The sequence below is a fragment of the Narcine bancroftii genome, chromosome 12 (genome assembly GCF_036971445.1).
Source record: "Narcine bancroftii isolate sNarBan1 chromosome 12, sNarBan1.hap1, whole genome shotgun sequence".
Lineage (NCBI taxonomy): Eukaryota > Metazoa > Chordata > Chondrichthyes > Torpediniformes > Narcinidae > Narcine > Narcine bancroftii.
In genome coordinates, this window is record NC_091480.1 from 17262221 (window position 1) to 17284562 (window position 22342).

The window sequence follows — 22342 nt, forward strand, 5'->3', positions numbered from 1 at the left end:
TAATTATGTATCTTGGCTATAAACTACGCTGTTTGATCAGCTGAGTTTCTCCAGCATTATATGGCTTTACTTGTTGTGATGTAATAAGTGCTTGCATATGAGATGAATGAGAGACCATCACATTATTAACAAAAGCTGGGTACAATGACCATCACCTGCCTACTGTAGAGAGTTTATTCTGATCTCCCACTGACACCAGCCATGTCCCCTATAATGCAGGAAGTAACTCCTTTTTTTTTTGGAGTTTCAGGAATATCTTCCTAACTTGGTTTTGACCAATGGAAGCCACATCTGCCAAGGAATTGAGCACAGGAAAAAAGCAACGTCACTGTTAATGTGGCTTCTATCCTGTAGCATGACAATATTATACATCTGAGAATCCACAGTCTTTCCTTGTATTCCCTGCAAAAATTTGCTGGAATCAGAGAGGATGAAAATTTGACCAGAATACATTTGAAAGTACCTGCTGGCCACCACGAAAGATCCTTGAGATGTATCCGGTGAAAATCACCGGTAACAACTCTGGTTTTATTTGACAGCCAAGTGCTCGTAATATAGGTACCTGGTGGTATTACTGGGATCATATAACCTTCCCCTAACTCTACACATTTTGGCAACACCAGTAGCAGAAATAACTGTTCGGAGAACTTGAGTGACATGCATTACATCTTCAAAGTAAAACACAAAGGTCTGCAGACACTGTGGTTGAAGTAAAAAACACAATGTTTGAGAAACATGGCAGGTCAAACATTGTACTTCATAGAGCAAAGATAAAGATACAGAACCGACATTTCGGGCTTGAACCCTTCATCAAGCTTTTCAACATCATTATGTTGTTGAAGGGCTCAAGCCTGAAACGTCAGTTCTGTATCTTTATCTTTGCTCTATAAAGTACACTGTTTGGTCTGCTGAGTTTCTAAAGCATTGTGTTTTTGCATTGCATCTTATATGTGCACAATATCCTATTCATTATCATAACATTACCAGCAAATAATGCCATGTCTGATTGTTATATTTTACATGGATCACTTTCAGGATCTGTTAGCATACCTTTTGCTTTCATTCTGGTTAAAACATGGACTGACAATACAAATGAAAACTGCATTTGGAACCATTGTGTTCTTACAGTATGAAATGATGCAGCTCTCTGGCTCAAGGATCACCTGAGTGTTTTCTTGTCTGCTACATTATTTGTAATTTAAAATAAGAGAGTTAAATAAAAGTACAGTTCTTTAGCTCTCTTCACTCCATCAATACTCACCTGTAATATTCCTTCCCCAGTCTTTCTCAGAAGATCGTGGCTACCTACCGTCTGTGCTCTGAGCAGCTATCTTTACAACATCACTACGATTATGGCATGCGTGCAGTAAAGTCGGTCCTCACCGCAGCTGGGAACCTGAAGTTAAAATTCACAGATCAGGATGAGAGTGTACTACTACTACAAGCCCTGTTGGATGTGAACTTAGCCAAGTTTTTGGCCCAGGATGTACCTCTGTTTCAGGTATCTGATTATTAAAATGGAAGTAAAATCCCTCTGGGAAACTGAGCACAACTTGATTAATTTATTGCAAATAGATTTTGGAAAAAATAATTATCACGCAGTGTAAGTGTGTACGGCAGAATCATGAGTGATGAACGATCATGTGAAGAATTAATTTATTGGAAATGTGCCCCAAAAATAAAATGCTTGAGACCCAATGGTAAAAATATATTATTTATTAGCCTTTTTTAAAAATGTAGACCTTGCATCACCTGCATTTTCTGTTTTTAGCTTGGTTCTCAATATTTCAAAACCAAACGTTGCATTTGTGGAATCATTGGGACAGGTATACAGATTTGTGATTAACAGGTATACAGATTTGTGATTAACTGGCATGTGGTAATTCATTGCGGCAAAACACGAAAATCTGCAGACACCATGATTGAAGTAAGAACACAAGGCTGGAGAAACTCGGCAGGTCAAACAGTGCCCTTTCTAAAGCAAAGATAAAGATGCATTCACCAATGTTTCATTGTCGACGGTGAAGGGCTTCGGAACATCCGAAAGAGACGTGAAAGTCATGATATGAATGCCAGCCTTTTTTTGTTAAAATGTAACCTGCCTATCTCCTCACTTTAGGGCATTATATCCGATTTATTCCCTGGCGTAGTCCTCCCTGTTCCAGAGCGTGAAGTTTTCCTTAATGCATTGAGGAGCAACATTAAGAAGATGAAGCTACAGCCAGTTCCATGGTTTATTGAGAAGATTATTCAGGTCATTTAAATTGTTTTATCTGATTATCATTTTCTTACTTAAGAAAGTAAGTGCTGATTTTTTAAATGATGATCAACTACTTTATTCTACATATATTTTCACTACACTTGTCCCACCATACCATACACTTTCAGATAGCGAAATGGATGGTCTGTTTTTACTGACTGGAATTACTTCTAAGAGAAACACAAGCAGGAATAATTCTGTGTTAACACAAGCAGGAATAATTCTGTGTTAACACAAGCAGGAATAATTCTGTGTTAATCCACAGATGGCTAATTTAGTGAAGCAAACCAGGATTCCACTATCAAATAAATATGAAGAAATAGTTTTCACCCTGCTGTATCTTATTGTGTTGACATATTCATCATAAATAGTACATCAGATGACAATAAAATAAGATTAAATAGATATGCCACTATTTAAAAAAGTGCTAAGACTGATGTTGGATATCAATAAATTGACAAACTGAACCATCTGCAATTGACAAATCAAAGTAGAATACAGTGTTAATTTGTGTATTTGGTCAGCAGAACTTGGCTTTATCTCTCTTCCATCAATCTCAGCTTCATGACTGAATATAAATCAATGATCAGATCTTCTCTGAACTGATGGCTGTAGACAATTGTGGATGGATGGTGTCACTCTTTCTGACTGGATTCTGTGGCCAAGGTTATGCTAAGATGTCAATAGAAATGCTGCAGAATTTCACGGCCTCTTCATTTACCTACGTCATCATTGCATTCAGGGTGCAGGTATACAGTAGAAGTCCAAAAGTCTGGATGCCAGAAATCTGGACCACTGGAGAATCCAGACTTCTTGATAACTCACAGGCTTTTTAAATTTAGTGGGCTCTTGTATGTGTGCATGCATGCGTAAGTGCCACAGATGCACAGTGGCAACAAGGGTGAAAACTATTTCTTCATATTTATTTGACAGTGGAATCCTGGTTTGCTTCACTAAATTAGCCACCTGTAGATTAACACAGAATTATTCCTGCTTGTGTTTCTCTTATGGTGTCCAATTTTGGCAGTTTTAAGGAAAAATAAATGAAGCACGGTGTATTTGCTAATGAATATACTGTCAACATTTATCTGTTTATCTCTTTATTTCTCCTTATATTTGAATGTTTAAAGTATTGCCTGAAAATCCAGACCAACCCAATCCCTGAGCAGCCTGGATTTTCAGACTTCTAATGTATTAATATAAAGGTGTCACTCTATGATCTTAATGATCCTTTCCTTTCCCATAATCAGATGTGCTTCAGGATTGCTACAGATTGGTGAAATATAAATGAGACAAAGGCAAACAAGGATTGGGAATTGCTGTCTCAATGTTGAATTTTTTATTAACTTTTTGCTTTTTTTTTGGTTTTTCACCTTTGATTTTGTCAGAGATCAAACCTAATTATTGATGAATGTTAATTTATAATTTGCTTCAACAGATTTATGAGATGATGTTAGTACGCCATGGGTTTATGATTGTTGGTGATCCAATGGGAGGTAAAACCTGTGCCTTCAAAGTTTTAGCAGGAGCTCTTGGTGACTTGTATGCAGGTAACAGTTTATCCAATAATTCAAGCAAATTACCTTTAATAGCTTTGCAAAATGGAGAACATTTATAAACTCCAAAGCTGTTAGGTTGTGAAGTGGAAATAAAAAGCAAAGAAAGATAGGTTGGCAAAAATCCAGCAAATGGAACAAAATGTAGGTAATATGAATTTTGTCAGGAAAAAATAAAAAAGGAAATACATTACAGGTACACAGTTCTTTATCTGGAACCCTTGGGGGACGGTGTGTTCTGAATTTCATATTTTTCCGGATTTCGGAAAGCCAGATTTAAGCCCACCTGAATTGTCCTGCCGTCTCCCCCCAACCCCCCCCCCCCCTCGCCGACTCGTGCTGCCGGTTCCCCGGCCGCCCGACTCGCGCTGCTGCCTTTCTCCCCACTTACCGGATTTTTGGAGCTTTCTGGAATTTAGATGTCCAGATAAAGGATTGTGTACCTGTATCTAAATGGTGATAAGTCTGAGATACCGAAGCATGATTTGTGAAAAGTTATTATCCAGGTAATCTGGAAAGTTAACAGAGTTTAAAACAAAAGTAGAGAAGATTTTTTTCCCCAGTTGCACAAGGCAGTGGTAAGATCCCATCTGGAGTATGGTGTCCAATTTTGGCCTAATAGACCTTGGAAGGACCTTAATAGCAGAGATAGTTCGGAAAAGGTTGACTAAACTAATACTTGGAATAGGTGGGTTGACAGTCTGAAAGATTAGAGAGACTAGGCTTTTATCTAAGCAGAATGAAAAGGGATTTGATTCAATCATCGAGGATCCTGAGGGGAGTAGATGTGAATGTGCAGAAGATGCCTCCGCATTAGAGAATCCAAAATTAGGGTCCACTATTGAAAAATAGTGGTCAGAGATGAAATAATATTTTTCTCTCAGCAGTGTGAGCCGTTGAATCTCTTCAAAATGGAGTGGAAACAGATCCTTTGAATATTCAAGGCATGAGCAGATAGGCTAAAAGGTTACTGTAGGTAGGCAGGGATGTAAAGTTGAGATTACAGTCTGATCAGCCATGATTTTATTAAAACGGAAAAGAAGCTCGAGGGGTGGAATGGCCGACTCCGAATTCATATTTACTCCTCCAAGCTGTCACAAAATTAATGAGAGGTAAAACACAAGAGTTTGTGGACAGCGTGTTAGAAATAGAAACACAATGCTGGAGAAACTCAGCAGGTCAAACAGTGTACCTTATGTGGCAAAGATAAAGAAACATACCCAAGGAGTCGGGCTTGAGCCCTTCATCAATGTTGTGTGTTTCCTTACTTAAAACTTGATTGTGAATGTATTTTAACTTCTAAATACTAAAAAATGTCTACCCCTTCCAAATGAAATGAAATTATTTGTATTAAATCCAACTTTGGGTACACTTTAAGGTAGCAAAGCTCAATTAAGATCTTGGAATCTTCGAGCCAGATATATATAGATATTGATACATTTTATTACTAATTGAGATTTGTAGCAATCTTTAGTCAGCTCTCTGACACTGCTGAATGAGTGGCAATAAATTTGAACTAGAATGAATAACTAGCCAGCCATGGGAAGTATGAAGAGGGGCTTGGCAGGGATGAAACTATTTTTGGCTGTCGATCAATTTGTGTGTCAGACCTTTTGGATACCTTGAAATTAGGTTGTTTAATCTGTTCATTTAAAATGTCAAGTGAAACACAAAAGTTTGCAGATGCTGTGATTGTAGTAAAAACACAAAAATGCTGGAGGAACTCAGCTGGTCTTGCAGCATCCATAGGAGGTAAAGATATTACCAAAGTTTTGGGCCTGAGCCCCTGCCTCGAAGAAGGGTTCAAGTCCTAAATGTTGGTTGTTTACATCCTGTGGATACTGCGAAACCTGCTGAGTTCCCCCAGCGTTTTGTGTTTTTACTATTTAAAACATAAAAACAGTTTGATTAAGTATAATACTTCTGCTAATATTAAATGACTTACAACTTTAAAGTAATGCAAAGGGACCATTCAGACTAATGGGTCAGTCTAAATTTTACAATGCAAAAGAAATATTGGGGAAAAAAATCTTTTGCACTAATTGTGAGTTCAAAATATTGGCCCAAACACATTTGGCCAGGAATAGACTGCCTTGGTCATGGTTTATAGAATTTCACAGGTACAGCTTGATTGAGTAATTTTTTAAAAAAAGTAGATTTGACTAAGAAATACAAAGCACTGTAGCTAAAATAGCAGAAATGCACGTGGCAGCGGTATTGGCAGAATATTGTATAATGTTAGGTGAGAATTTTCAACACGGTTGTTCAACATAATTTTAAGTGCTGGAATAGAAAATTCTAAATTGTAAGTGGTTTTAAATCATCTTAAATGTTTCTTTTTTAATCTGAAGCTAAATTAATGGATGAATATTCAGTTGAATACTGCATAATAAATCCTAAGGCTGTAACCATGGGCCAGCTGTATGGGTGCTTTGATCCTGTCAGCCACGAATGGACAGACGGGATTCTCGCCACAGCTTTTCGAACTCAAGCAACTTCTATCACTGATGCAAGAAAGTGGATCATATTTGATGGACCTGTCGATGCTGTTTGGATTGAAAATATGAACACTGTATTAGATGATAATAAGAAAGTAGGTACTTTTAAAAAAAAAAAAAATGTTCCTTCCCTGTGTCAAAAAACTCTCCTGGACCCAGTCAAACATTCTGAGCCTCAAACACTAAGGCAGTCTCTCTTAATATGTGGGTAATTGAAATCTGCCAGTACAAAAGCCCTATTTTAATTGCATTTCCCTGATGTCTATCTCCTGTTGATTGCTAGGAAGTCCATAATAAATCCTGAGCAAAGTGACAGGATTCTTTTTGTTTCTAACCTCTACCAATTTTCCCCCATTTGAGGAGCCTCCTAGGATATCCTCCTTTAACCGAAGTAATGCAATCTTTAACAAACAGAGCAATATCTCCTCCCTCTGTCTTGCCTGCACAGTTATGTATCCATTGAGTTGTTAGACCTGCCCATCCTTCAACCATATCTCAGTGAAGAAAACAGCATTGTAAATCTCACATTTTAGTTAAAGGTTTATTAGTAAATTCATGTAATGTGCTAATTACCCTTCTTGCATTAAATAGATGCAATAGTTTAAAATTCTGAGACATGCAAGTCAACCTTCCACAAAAATTTAGGTATGACTTATACCCCCCCCCACCCGCCCCCCCAACCCCAAGGCCGCCAGAGACTCCAAGAAGCAGTACCAAACCAAACCTGAATCCCAGATTAACCTCAGATATCCAGCAAATGTGGATCTGAACTGCCATAAAACCCTTTGGAATCTTTAGTTTAAAATTTGAAAGGAAGGACTATGTTCAAGAATGCACCATAGCCACCTTAAAGTACTGTTCAATAAGATTATAGCAGAACTGTAACAAGTGTAGGGAGGGCTGTGTAATTACGGCCATTATTACCTCAGAGTTGGGCGATCTTTCTCATCTCTGTCACTTGATTTAGTAACAATAAAAAGGATGAAATACTATCTGACATTGAGTCGCTCATAATGGTTTTTCTGTCGTTTGTCTTCCAGCTATGCTTGATGAGTGGAGAAATTATCCAAATGAATCCTAAAATGAATTTAATATTTGAGCCAGCAGATTTGGAACAGGCTTCTCCAGCGACAGTTAGCAGGTATTAATTGTGATGTTATCAAAGCCTGAGCCGTCAGCACAAGATGCTGCCACTCTTCCAACTGCTGAATTGGGCACCTCTTTTAACAGGTGTGGTATGATTTACCTGGAACCCCATCAGCTTGGTTGGACACCACTGAAAGATTCTTACATGGACACTCTTCCACCGACTATTACTGTGGAACATAAGGAACTGGTAACTCATTGCTTTTTGTTTATATTTCAAATGATTAAAGTATATGAAAACTTAGCTATGTTATTATTCATTGTGACTAATGCAATTTAGGTACATGCTGAGCTTTAAGATGTTACTCATTTTTGACATTAATTGTATTTCTCTATTTTCATGTTTCCAGCAGTGACTTAACAAAATTCAATTCCCTCCCCCTCTTGTTGGGTTGGTTTATAGTTCAGTTATCTGTGAGGTTACAGTAGACTCTAGATAAAAGATAAATGAGAATGTCTCCAAATAGAAATTGGTAACATCAGATAAACATCTGAACATTGGGCGACATGGTTAGCGCCAGTGACCAGGGTTTGAATCTGGTGCTGTTTGTACATTCTCCCTATGTCTGCGAGGGTTTCCTCTGGGTGCTCTGGTTTGCTCCCACCCTTCAAAATGTTCCGGGGTTGTAGGTCAATTGACTCAGCAGGGGCTCGCTCATGGGCCAAAGCGGCTTGTAACCATGCTGTGTATCTAAATTTGAAATTTAAAGTAATTCATAATATTTAAAACTACATTCTTCTGGAATCACCAGTGGTACTTTCTAGTGTTGTTTCGGACTGATCATTAACTACCCACCAGACATCCATCCTGTAATTTGCTGTCTTGAAAACCTTTGAAAGAAGAAAAGAAACAATCATGATGTTTGGAATGGGAAATAAAGTGCCAGGCTTTGTGGATAAATCATACATGCCACTATTGCTGCACCAATAACTCATGTCTAAGCTCACCGCTGTCTGTAAGGAGTATGTATATTCTCCCAGTGTCTGCACGTGTTTTCTTCGGGGACTCTGGCTTCCTTCCAGGTTCCAAAGAGGTACAGGGTTGAAGTTTAACTGGTCACATTTGGGTGGTGCGGACCTGTGGGCTATAAGGGCATGTTACAATGCAGTATCCTTTTTTTTAAAAAAAGAAAAGGAGCATTTTGTGCATGTTAACAACTAACGAATGTCTGTTTTCTGTGGGAAATTGAACCCAGTGCTGTCAGTCGTAAATCACCCTTGCTTAATTCTTGATTAAAATCAGCCTTAGCCTTTAGAAACCCATCTGATGCTCATTCAATCTTTCAAATGTTGGGTTTGGAATGAGGCTGCAAAATGGCAAGCTGGCAGGCTTGTTGAAAGACCCCATTTTGAAGATGGGTTGTGAGTTCTGAGTTTAATCTGTTAAAAACCCTTGTAGTCCTTACAAGAGGAAATGGATGGCTAGTGAAACAAGAGAAACTCTGTGGAAGAAGAGGTTATTATTTGGAAAACCCATGATGGGGCAAGTTTCTTTGGCAAGACACTGAAATAACTGATTGGAGGAAATCAGTTTGTGTGTGTCCAACGAGCAACAAATATCTCTCAGAATCCAACAAGAACCTTCCTGAGTGGTAATCATTTAACTTTAAGCACCAGAGCCTAGTGAAGATTCATACATGTTAAATGCTGTGCACAGTATAAGATTTGCCTGATATCGGTGAATTTGGAGAAGTGGGAAGTGAATGATTGGACTGTGAAACAAAGAATTTTCCTGAATAATACACATTACATACACGTGCGCTTAGAATTAGAAGAGGGTTAAGTTAATAGTAATAAGTTAAAGTTTGATCCTGTTTTTATGTTTAAAGAAAATAAAAGCAACTTTTTAAGTAATCACTGTTTTGGTGAATTTCTATTGCTGCTGGGGTTTGAGGTCCTCTGGGCTCGTAACACATTGAAGAAAGTTGGCAGCTTTTAATTTGCAGGAATTACTGTGTCCTCAGCACCTCACCCTTTTACTCTTGTCCCAGGAGACAGTAAGGAAATTAAATAAAACAGGTTAAGTTTGAAGTGATATATAATTAGAGTTGCAAAAATAATAAGGACGCATTTTTCACTTTAAACATGTAACTTCTCTTTCCACAGTAAAGAAAATAACAAGTACTGATGATAGGGCAGGGATCAAGATTAAATTATTATGGAGAAAAGATGATAGGTGCATTCATGCAGATCAATATTTTGTTCTTTTAAAAAACTTAAATGACTATGCACGGTTGGATTCCATTGAAATTGGCATTGTTGTGTAAAGAAAATCATTAAATATTCAACCGGTTTGAAAAATTGAACCCACAACATGTAGTTTCTTGTGAACGGTGCTGCATTCTGGCTATCCAATTGTGAGTCTGTTGTTTTGGCTTGCCATCTCACTCCTGAAGATTCTAACTCCTTACAGTTTCAGGGATGGTGATGTGAATCACTTCAGTCTCATCCTTTAACCTTTTCGGTTTCCTGTGTGAGTTCTGATAGGAAGTGTGGGCAGGCTGTGCAGTTGGTGACAACCAAGCACAAAAACAAAATATAGTCCCATTCCAACATTCACATACACGAGGGATCACGTTAACAATTAAGAAGACCAATTTTCCTTTCCTAACCCAGGAGAATTGAGATTAGTTATAGTATCCCTCTTGCTGTCTAGTTTAAGATGGCGAGCCTTCCAACCTTCATCATGCAAATATCACGAGATAAAATCATAAATTTACAGCAGAAAAAGGGGCAATCTGTAGATGAAAATTAGCTATTGGCCCAATTTATATTTCCTTTCCTTGAATCATATAGCCTTATTGGTGGGAAATTCTGTACATATCTGACTTCTCAATGGATGAACACTATATTATTGAAAAATTATTTTGATGTATCAATATAATAATTAATCATAATAAAACTTCAATTCGGAAGATGATTTGTCTTGTTTTCAGATCAATGACATGTTCCATTGGCTGATTCAGCCCTGTTTGGATTTTACCCGGATGCACTGCAAGTTCTTTGTGCAGACCTCGCCGATGCACCTGGCTTATAGTTTGATGAGGCTATATTCTTGTTTAATGGGTAAGTGATCCTTTGCCATCTGATGCCCATTGCATTTCCAGATATTTTTTGTTTCATTCACCTGCTTGCCAAAGGCTCATTTCTTTTCAATGCAAGCTGAAATATTTTAGTAACTATGCAAAGATTGATTGTTAAATACATTTCTAAGCAGCTTGTCATTCTAAGATTTCCTGAGGATCCACAATTATACCAGGTATTTATTATTTAGGCTCCTTGTGCAGTTTTCTCTCAGTATTATGTACAACATATGCATAATAAAGCCATTCAACTCAACCTGTCCATGCTATACCAATGTGCCATTTGAGCTTTTGAAAATGAGAATCAGTTTTTCACATTAAAAAAAAGAGATTTTTGTGCACTCTGGGTGGTGATCTGATTAGGGTCAATGAACATCCCGTGACTGTTTTGCTTGTTGGTCCAAAACTGAAGCCTTGGGCACAAATGGGAGTAGAATCAGTAATTTTGGAACTACATGTGGATCCCTGATCTAGAAATCACATTCGGGTTGATACCAGAAAGTGACTGTTTGTATAATCCACTTGATGGGAAATAACTTAGAAATTACTTTGTCAAGTCAAGTTTATTGTTATCTGATGGCACAAGTACAACCCAACGAACCTGGTGCTCAGTGCAAAACACGCAGATACACAACCAGACATAATGCAGGACAGTATTCATATATGCAAACAAACAAATAAATAAAAAGATATTGTTTCATGAATAGGAGAGTCTCGGATGGTGAGTGTGAGCTGCTCCTTTGATTGTTCAGCGTTCTCACTATCTGGGGGGGGGGGGAGGGGGGGGGGCGAAAGGATGTTCCTCAGCCTGGTGATGCTGGCTCTTATACTCCTGTGTACTTGCATGATGGTGAAATAATTTGCTAGAAAAGAATTTAAAAAAAAGCTGTGATTAATCAGTACTGTGGAGGGAGGCTAGACAAACACAAAAGGGAGAAGAGAATTGAGGGAGCTTCTGATAGATTTAGATGAGGAACGGTGATTGGAGTCTCAAATGGAGCATTAGTCCACAAACTAGCTGAGTTGAATGGCTTTATTGTGCCTCTATTCTATGTAATGGTGAGAGAAAATTGCATAAGGAACCTAAATAATAAATATCTAGTACAATTTTGGATCCCCAGGGAGCTTGGGATGACGAACTGCTTTCTTTCTTTTCAGTGAATTAATTTAACAACACATTTTTGGCATTGATTTGGCTGGTGATCCAATTCATCCATTTTCAAGGAGAGTGATAAATTGCACAGCTAGCAATTCTTACTTTCTAATTTACAGGTGAAATCGCTCAGTCAGGACAGGAGGATAGTGAAGGACTGTCAAGTCAGCAAATCACCCTCTGGCTGCAGGGTTTGTTCCTCTTTGCTACCGTCTGGACCATCGGTGCCACAATCAATGGGGAGAGCCGCAAGAAATTTGATAGTTTCTTCCGCAATTTGATTTTGGGAATGGATGACAATAATCCTCGTCCCAAGAGTGTCAAACTGACGAAAAACAATATCTTTCCTGAAAGAGGTTAGTTTTAAGCCAAATTTAAAAAAAAAAAGACGTGAAGGTACAGGAGCCCATAATTAATTTACTTAATCCACATATTATTGTCTTCATACAGGAACTGTCTACGATTACTTCTTCAAAAAGGTTGGGAGTGGACAGTGGAATCTGTGGACCGATTATATAATCAAAGACAAAGAGATTCCCACTGGAGCCAAGGTTTGACTTTTTAGAACAGGAACTCCTACCACTGTTACTCGCCTTTAATGATTTTTTTTTGCCTTGGCTGAGATAATAAAAACTATTCAGTGTTGGTTTCTTAAATGTTCCAGCAAAGCTGCCTCCCTTATGACTAAATATCAAATAACAATTATATTCACTTAAAAACTTTCTTTTCACACTTAAAAAAAATACATTTGATCCTTGTCAGAAGAATTTTTGCGGACATGAATTCTGGTTGTTACTGACCCCAAATGGCTCCTTATCGGAATATTAGTTGACATCATTTCTTAAAAATAAAAGTGTTTGTTTGATTTTGAAAATATTGGAAAATGTATTCATGTTTGTGGTGTGGTCCTTTATTCTGAGCAGGAGAAAGCCTGGGTCATTTACTTCCTCCAGCTTTGGTCATCCTGCTTGCAATTGTCAATTTAAATTATCTAGTAGTTGTAATCTTGGTTTCCAGACTCGAATAGTATTTAAAGCATTGTTATCAGCAAATCATCCTCTGGCTGGAGGGTTTATTCCTCTTTGCTACCAGGTGGACCATCAGTGCCACAAGGAATTTGATATTTTCTTCTGCAATTTGATACAGAAATCTAAACAGTATAATGTTTTGAGGTAAAACTATAATGTTTTACCTTCTAAGACAGTGGTTCTCAACCTTCCTTTACATGTACTCCCTTGGTAATCACAGAGCACCCATGTAGTTCTTTTTGTGCAATTTTTGCAATATTGTTTATTTTTATTCCTCCAATTTATATATATTGATTTACAGGTTTCAGATCTTATAATCCCTACCATGGAAACTGCCAGACAGACCTTTTTCTTGGAGATATACATCTCACATAAAATACCTTTGCTACTGTTGGGTCCCACTGGCACAGGCAAATCTGCGATTACAAACAATTTCCTCATGCAGCTGCCCAAAGAGCTCTACATTCCCAGCTGCATCAGCCTGTCTGCCAGAACCTCTGCTAATCAAACTCAAGATATTATAATGTCAAAATTGGACAGGAGGAAGAAGGGGGTGTATGGCCCACCAGTGGGGAAAGAATTAATTGTCTTTGTAGGTAAGTTAGGAATATAACTTTTAATTAATTTTGAAGCAAGAGAAATTTTATTGTAAAGCTTTACTGTTTCTGTTTAATAATTGTCTTTAAATATTTATTTTGCCTTCATCTCATTAATACTGTAATTTGGCACATGCGAACTACTTCATTGTATTTGCAGCTTCTGCCACATTTGGCAGCTTCTTTAGAAATGCAGAGATTTGTTCATTTCCTTCATTGATAGAATGTTTAAAAAAAACTTGTGGTCACTTTTTGGCACTTAAGTATCAAAATACAGTATCTGGCACCAATGGGGATTGGTAGATGCCAGATAAGTGAATTTGCCGGTTGTTGAGATTGCGTGTTGTGTGGATTGGTGAACTGATTGCTGTGGGCGGGGCGGCTGGATGGGTCACCAATTTAAAACTTTTGTATTTTTTTACCTATTGATTTTCTGTGATTTTTTTTTTTTTAATTTTGTCGGTGCTTGAGGCTGCCAGTTGCTTGAATTCCAGATGATGGGGATTTTACTGTAGTGAATTTGCCACATCTGATCTTGTGCTTTAGAACTCATTGACATTGTCGCTACATAAGCCACCATGATGGTTGGTATAGAGCAGGCACTCAATAGGTTTGACCAGTAATCAGATTGGGATGACTGGAGCAGATAACTTGGAGTCATAGATCTGGCTGTGCCTGAGATTTAGGGCTTTTATCTGATTAGAGCACTAGTGCAGACCGTTTTACTAATTTGCATTAGATTAGAATGTGTTGAAAAATATTTATTTTTTTCTTGTTACGAGAGAATCCTGATTAAGTATTTTATGTGTTGACTCCAGATGATCTTAATATGCCTGCCAAGGAAATTTATGGAGCCCAACCACCCATTGAGCTCCTTCGACAATGGATTGACCATGGTCATTGGTATGACAGGAAAGATACATCAAAACTCACTATTATAAATGTATTGTTTATTTCCGCAATGGGTCCTCCTGGAGGAGGAAGGAATGACATAACCGGTAAAAAATAAACTTCCTGCATTGGTAGAAAATGGCAAATAGTATTATATTGACCAGCCATCCTCAATGGGGTGGGGGGGGGGGGGGGGCTACAGATTGAAATCATGAAGTTTTTTAAATATAGTCGATAGGAGAAAATTATGGAAGAAACCATCTAAACTTGACTTCTTCATAGGGAAAGGGGCCCAAAAACTTTAAGCAGCATTCTAAGGGGGCCATGGCCAATAAAAAAGGTTGAGAATGGCTGATTTAGAGAATTGTGAATTTAAATACATTCTGACATTAAGCTGGTATAATTATGAAAATATTTTTAAGAAATACATATCAATTTCCTTGACAAGTGCCTCTCATTTTAGGCCTATGCTATTTGTTCATCTGAATTTTGTTTCCTTCCTTATCACAAAGGCGTGGTTGGTAGATTAATTGCCCTCGTATAGAAATGCTGTTGGAGAGGGAGAAGTTAATTGGCATGTCAAAGGGAATGGGTTCTAGGGAAATAAATAGGAAAATGAGACAGGTGAGATGATAATTAGAGCCGATATACATTCTTTGGACTGAAAGGCTACCTTTTTTTAAAAAAAAAAGAAATTCAACTTATTCATTAATTATTAATTGAATGGTAGCAATATGGAAATATTTGATTACTAAGCTGCTTAGAGCCAAGTTGTGTTCTTGCCGGGGCTCTGAATGCTGTTGGGATGATCGAGCGTAGCAGAATAACATAAGGTTCTGGTTACTCCTACTTGGTGTCCACTTTCTATTCATTCACAGTCAATGTAAATGAGTTTTGCAAATTAAGTGTGGTACCAAATTTTAGTCTGCTTTAAATGTATCTTCTTTGGCTTAGTGATGTTGGTTGACTTAGCCAGATTTCCCTTGCGATCAATACCTTTCATGCAAATGTTTATTTTATTCTTTTGGAAATTTTAAACTGGTTTATGTTAGTTTAAGGTGATAAGTTTAGATTCAAGTTGATGGTTTGTGTCAGTGGGTTAATGTTAATATTATATATGTTAATATATTTTAATAATGGTCAAACTGTGATGCTATGCCTACTCTATTAATTTGGGGTATGTAAATTAAACAAAATATTTGTTCATGTAGTCCCACATCCCATGGCGGAGCCTAATCACTTGACTTTTTTTATTATTTCCACTTTGCTACTTTAATATCTGTGCAATTTAAAAAAAAAAGATTGACCTGATCGAAGAGCCAACTTTTGATAAAAAAATGGCATTATCCAATCTCCCAGCATGGTACACACTTTCAAATAAGCCCCCATTTGGTTAAAATTGATCAAATTGTTATAACAGCAATGAACAGAACAATCACAGAGAAGTCGGACAATCCTCATGGATTGGTTTCGGAAGCTCTGTCTTAAATCTAGTGCACTCATGTTAGTCATGCTCTCCTCTGATTGCTGTCTCTTTAAGCTTTAACCCTTTGGTCATTTTTAACCTTTCATAATGTATACTAAGGACTGAGTCCATGGGTAAACTGCACTACGTGCACCAATACGAACCAGCTGGTGGTTGGGTATAAAACCTGTCTTGGAAAACTGGAATTTGGAGTACAGTATGTGCACTTGTTGGTAGTCCCTGAAAACTGGGACATGGAATCCAAAGGGTTAACTTAACTACGTATTTTAAACCAATGAATACTTTGGGGATAAGGACCAAACAAATGGGAACATATCATGGAAAAACAAGAGAACATGCCACATTAAGATACATAAATATGGTAAAACTATCAAGGTATTTATTGACTATGAAATTCTAGCTATGATAATTTCCATCTGCAAAGTAATAAACAATATTTACCCAAGTTACATCCCCCTGTGCATTTAGAGTGCATTTGGAGTATTGTGTGCACTTCTGGGACACTTAGCTAGAGGAAGGATGTGATGAAGTTAGAGAGGGTATGGAAAAGACTCTCAAGGATCTTGCCTGGATTGAAGGGCCTAAGTTACAAGGGGAGATTGGATAGCCAGAGACTTGTTTTCCTGGAGTGAAGGAGGCTGACAGGTGATATTTATAAATAGGAGGACAACGAGTCTTTTTCTGCACCTAAGGGAGTCTAACACTCGAGGACATTAGTTTCAGGCAAGAGAGCAAAAATTTAAAGTGAATCTGCGGAACAAACTTTTCACACAGAAGGTGGTGAGTATTCGAAAAGATCTTCCAGAAGAAGTAGTAGAGGCAGGTACAATTACAACATCCAAAAAGAAATATTGAACTGGTACGTGGATAGGAAAGGTGTAAAAGGATTTGGGCCAAATGCAGGCAAATGAGATTAGGTTAGATAGGCATCTTTGGATGTTAGGCCTGTTTACACGCATCGTAACTCAGGATTTGTGAATCACCAAACTAAGTTGCTTTAAAAATAGAAAATGCTGGAAACAGTCAGCAGGTCAGCTGTACCAGTTGAAAGAGTTGCATTTCTGGCAAAGGGTCACGGAGCTGAAACGTTGACTCTTTCATTTGCATTGAGCGTTTCTAGCATTTTCTGTTTGTATTTCAGAATTCCTACATCTGCATTAAAAAAAATAGTACCTTAGCTGTTCCCCAAAGGTTGACATCACTCATCTGTTTAATGACAGGGCGTTTCACTCGCCATTTGAATATTGTCTCCATTGATTATTTTGATGATGATACCACGATGAAGATTTTTACTTCAATTTCGGAATGGCACTTTTCAAAAGGATTTGAAAACACCTTTCAAAGGTAAAGGTTCCATTATTGTCATGTAATACTACATTTAGAACATAGCATACATGAAATTCTTTAACTTTTGTCCTCCGTAAGGAAGGCTGTCACAACTTTGTCCAGTGCCCCTCACAGAAATGAGCCCCCTCTTTCCACTTCCATAAATTTGCCGAAATTTCCTTCTGCCTCAGCCTACCTCCTGTCAAAGCCCTTGGTTGTTTCAGATGTCACCAGTCATACCAGTTCCAAACTCCCTCTATAATAATATCTGCCCCACCAACATCCACCTCCCCTTTCTTCTAGCTAATCTGACCAAACTTCCATAAGACGTCTAATTCCAAACTTGCACTTTTCTTTCCCTTCTCTCATATATCCCTGCATCTTTTATTCCCATGCCTGCCCTGTATTTTCTTAACCCCTTATTTTCCATCCATTTGCTGTGTATTGTTAATGATTCTTAATAGGAGTGCTGTGAGTACCAACTCTACCTCCACACTGCATGCTGATCCATTTACTCTATAATTACTATTGTTGCTAACTCAGTAGCACTATTGCCTCTGACTTAGAAGGTTCCAAGTTCAAGCCCTACTCTATATAATCAAGCACAAAAATTCATTCTGATATTTCACACGAGGACCTTCAATAGTGAAGTGGTGATCAAGTGCTTCACTACTGGAGGTGACGAAATGCCACGCAGTGTTAATCCAAGGCCATTTCTGTTTGCTACAGACAGGAAAAAAAAATTCCAATATATGAAGAAGGTAAAGTTGTTTGCATTTGTTTTCTGTTTACATTTCTTTTATTTGTTTACATGTTTATGCTGTGTACAGTTTATTTTTGCACCACCAATTAATGGTAATTCTGCCGTGCCCACAGGAAAAAGGAATCTCAGGGTTGTATGTGATGTCATGTATGTACTCTGACAATAAATCTGAAGGGTGTTAGTCGATTCCTGGAGCATGTGTGTTCATCATATGTGGATGCTTGTTGTGGTAACATTGATCATTATCTTTCCTTTGTTTCAATATTGACTTTAAGAGAGTTGGGGCGTCCTGAGAGGGACATGAAAAATGCTATATTTAGACATTTTACATTACAGTACAATGCTGGATTGCTGGTGGAAGAATTTCAGTCCATGCCAGTTTCCAGAAAAATAATTCCATCAGTCCCATTTCTCCCGCTTTTATTTAGCTGTAAACTATTTCATCTCACATCTTCGTCAGCTCCCATTCCAAGTCTCTGGAGATATGAAGCAGCACCCAACTATTGAAACCCTACCCTCTCCAAATCTTTATTCTTCCATTGACGGGTTACTTGTTCAGTACAAGCAGCTATTTTCTCATTTATTGGTCTTCACAAACTTTGTTTCCAATCCCTGGTATCTGGCTGAAATTGACTCAGATCGTTGATCAAATATCATACTTTGAATCACACTTTACATCAGCATGTAATGTCGTCTGTCACTGCCTCACCTCATCTACTGCAGAAACAATCATCTGTGTTTTTAATAGATTACAGTAATAATAACCTATTGGATATTTGGGCCACATATTTGTGTCCTGCCTGTCACCAACTTGATCATTGCCCATGCACTCATTGACATCCATTATCTCCTTGTTAAGGATCATCACGGTTTCACCCTTGTTTTCAAATCCCTCCTTGCTCTGACCCTTGCAATGCTCTGTAATCTTTCATATCATCATTATTAACCAGGATATTTATACTCTTCTCATTCTGACCTCTTGATTGTCCCGAGATTTATTTTTTCCATTCCTGAAAGCTGTTTCTTTATGATCTAAGATCTGGAATTCTCTTAAAAAAAAAACCCCTTCTTCTCACATTCGCATTTTAAAATGCCTTCTCCCTGGATCAACCTTTTGGTCATCTTGCCAAAAACATTTGGCTTTCTATCAAATTATTTTTGGTAATGGTCCTGTGAGATGCAAGGAAGTTTTATGATATTAAAATGCTGTATAAACCCAATTTGTTGTGAGTGTACTCTGTTATTTTGTCAACATGCAATTAGCTGTACTTTAAAATATTTAAGTGACTGATCATATTTTAATGCATCTTCAGAGTTATCGCTGATCAAATGTTTGTCTCCATCTTAATGTTTAGATGGATTGGGACTTTTGATGTTAAAGGCTCAGTGTATATGCATGCTGTTACTCTTGCTGTCTGGGAAGTTGATTCATAATTTGTGTAACTGGTTTGGAATATGAATTCAGTGTCAAACTTCATCTTTTATTTTAGACTGGGGAGATTAATGGTGCAAGCTACCATGGCAGTTTACAAGGCTGCAATAAACAGTTTTCTCCCAACTCCTTCCAAATCCCATTATGTGTTTAATTTGCGAGATTTCTCCCGGGTGATTAAAGGAGTGCTGCTGTGCCCAAGTTCACATCTAAAGGTGAGTGATGAAACTATTCTGGAATTTGAAGAGAAAGTGTTTGGTCTCTTGAAATGGACATAAGAAAAGTTTTTAACTCAACCTAATGTGTCTTCACGTTAAAATATTGACAGGGTGATTTTGCGTGGTTTTTTTGCCAACATTTTTTTCCCATGATGTTCTTGGGAATGTAACATTTTTAAGTTCAGTATGGAAAATTGACTAAAAAAATAATTCTCTTTTCCATTGATGCTGTGAATAGGTCTCTCCAATTGCAAAACATTGGTTACGTTTTGCTTATGTTAATAGTTTGCTGGAGATGTACAAGTCTTGAGCTATGTAGACAGATGTAATTATGACACATGATTGCACTCATAGTCTGATAATGTATGTATAATTTTGATGTAAAATTATTCTTCAGTGGTAATTTTTTTTAAATTATTGAAAACATTTTGTCAGAAGAGCTAGCCTGTTTTGAGGCAATATTGATTTCAACTTTTTGAAAAGTTTTCTGCATTTAGCAGGTGTATAACAGTGCAAATATTAGCCTCTAAAACATGAATGACGTGGGATAAAATAAGTACATTGACCTGGAAGTACTCATGTTATCATTCATTACTATAATTCATGCCCACAACTATTTCATTTGTGGAGAAAAAGGGCCCAAGATACTTTTATTTACTCAATGTGAATTATTTCTCTTTTCAGGAAGGTGATAAATTGATTCGTCTCTGGATTCATGAGGTTTACAGAGTCTTTTATGATCGATTAATTGAGAAAGAAGACAGACTGACGTTCTTCCATATTATTAAAGAAACCACATCAAATTGTTTTAAACAATCTATTGACAAGGTATTATTAAATGTTTTTGTTTCCTTTATATTTTTGAAATTGACTTTAGAGAAACAGTCCGAGCTTAACGTTGGCATCTCGCTGACAATATGGAAAATTATTTAACTAAGTCTTTTCAAAAAAAAAAATCAGGCATTGACCATCATGAGGGCCTAACCTCCTTTCCCTGACTTTCGGCAGGATTACCATTGCTTAACCCACTTCAGCATCCTGGGAGGGCAGGGGCAGGGGTGGGGGGGCGGAGGAGGTAGTTCATTGTTGACAAATGTTACAAGCCCAAAGGACCCCAAAACGCAGCAGCAATAGATATTCACCATGACAAATGGTTACTTAAACAAAAGTTGTTTTTAATTATCTTTAAACATGAAAACAGAATCAAACTTTAACTTAACTCTATTAACTTAACTAACCCAAATTAACCCCCTTCTAATTCTTAGCGCAGGTGTATGATATGTGTGTAAATTTAAAAGTTCTTTAGTTCACAGTTCAGTCTCGCGTCTCATTCTTCCAAGTTCACTAGTTGTAGGCAATTCTTATACTGTGCACAGGATTTAACATGCTTAAAGTTCACCAGGCTTTGGTGCTCGAAAGGTTCTTTGGAGGTTTGCAGAGAGAGATTTGTTGTTCCAGGATTTTCACAACTGAGGTACCTCAGTTAGCCACCTCAATGTCTTGCTGATGAAATTTGCCTTATCAGATGCCTTATGTTTCCAAGAGAAACATCAGACAAAGAGCACTTCCAGTCATCTGCCACTCTGGAGCTTTCTGTTTCAGTTCTAACAAGCCTTTCCTGCTTGCTTCAGCTATGACTGTTCAGTCTCTCTCTCTCTTCATCTTCCAACTGCTAGAAAGCCCATGTGACTCTCTCACTTGCCGCAAAACCCCCACCTTCTCCAGCAAACGGTAAGAGTTAGTCTTTTGCTCCCATCTGTTGTCTTAGGTAAACAAAACTTCTTATTAACCTTTGTGTGAGCACCTTGCAGAAAGGTCAGAAGCCTTGTAAAAATGTTCAACACAGACAACCTGTCTCCAGTTGATTCATTTCATGACATCATTTCAATTAGCACCTACTTGTGAAATGTGCATAGCATTCTCCATAGTTTCTGTAATGTCACTGAATATGAATTCTTCAGTATTTCAAATAAGATCTGTTTTAAAATGTGTGTATGTATTTCACCTTACTCTATTTTTACCAAATTCTCCCAATATTTATCTACATTACCCAAAAAACTCAATAGCATGACCCATATGTATACCTTGTCTGCAAGAACAGGTCTCAGGCTGGGAATCCTGTAAAAAGTGACTCACCTGATACCCAAAAACCTTTCCACCATCTAAGAGCCTTAAATCAAGAAGGTGGCAGAATATTCCTACTTGCCTGGATAACCCCCAAGAAGCTCAGTGCCATCCAGAATGAAGCAGTTCACTTGATCAACATCTTATCCACAATACAGAACATTATTTCCCCAATACCATCTATAAAATGAACAGTTCCCACCAGCTATCTAGGTTATCCCAGCAGCACCTTCCAAATCAGTGACTTCTACCATCGAGAAAGCAAGGGGCACTAGATATGTTGGAAAACAATGGTTCCCCTCCTATACTGTTTTGATATCACTGGTTCTGACTCAGAATTTCAACCCGTTGCAGCACTTTTGGAGCCCTTGCACCAAAACTATTGGAGAGTTTCAAGTAAGTAGTTTATCATAAGTTTCTTGAGGGCAATGAGGGATGTGCAATAATTACTGTACTTGCCACCAATGCAATTGAATGGCAGAGCAAGTGGGAGCAGTGCAGCAACTCCATTTCTCCAAAGCAGTAGAAGCCAAGTAGATGCATGAAAAATAGGGAGAGGGAACAAGCTAACGGGACAGGAGGTAAGAACAGGGAAAGAACTGAGAGGGATAGGGTCAAAGGAATGGGGAGATGAGAGGTAATTGGGGAAAAGGAAGGATTAGGGATGAGAGGAGGGTAGAGAATTTTCTTCAACGACCCACACTTAAGCCTTGTGAATAATGGAAAGATGATGCAAATTCAGGAGTGAGGGTCCCTATTGCAATGGACTAAGTTTGGTTAGG

At 37.8% G+C, this 22342-nt stretch overlaps 1 protein-coding gene and 1 long non-coding RNA gene across 5 annotated transcripts in view; one reads left to right on the forward strand and one right to left on the reverse strand.

Moving 5' to 3' along the window:
• dnah3 (dynein axonemal heavy chain 3) overlaps positions 1 to 22342 on the forward strand; it is a 120688-nt gene that overhangs the window by 73370 nt on the left and 24976 nt on the right. For all 4 annotated transcript variants that reach the window (XM_069905509.1, XM_069905511.1, XM_069905510.1 and 1 more), the window contains 14 exons: positions 1282 to 1501; positions 2120 to 2254; positions 3699 to 3810; positions 6168 to 6409; positions 7355 to 7455; positions 7545 to 7650; positions 10397 to 10526; positions 11816 to 12052; positions 12147 to 12247; positions 13026 to 13320; positions 14139 to 14318; positions 16918 to 17041; positions 19277 to 19433; positions 20121 to 20264. In XM_069905509.1, the coding sequence (XP_069761610.1) occupies positions 1282 to 1501; positions 2120 to 2254; positions 3699 to 3810; positions 6168 to 6409; positions 7355 to 7455; positions 7545 to 7650; positions 10397 to 10526; positions 11816 to 12052; positions 12147 to 12247; positions 13026 to 13320; positions 14139 to 14318; positions 16918 to 17041; positions 19277 to 19433; positions 20121 to 20264 (2284 nt within the window). The remainder of the gene's footprint in view (positions 1 to 1281; positions 1502 to 2119; positions 2255 to 3698; positions 3811 to 6167; positions 6410 to 7354; positions 7456 to 7544; positions 7651 to 10396; positions 10527 to 11815; positions 12053 to 12146; positions 12248 to 13025; positions 13321 to 14138; positions 14319 to 16917; positions 17042 to 19276; positions 19434 to 20120; positions 20265 to 22342) is intronic.
• On the reverse strand, positions 1268 to 8539 carry LOC138746898 (uncharacterized). The gene is made up of 3 exons (XR_011347177.1): positions 8409 to 8539; positions 8257 to 8291; positions 1268 to 1396 (listed from the first exon to the last, which is right to left on the reverse strand). It is a non-coding gene; the product is annotated as an uncharacterized lncRNA (long non-coding RNA).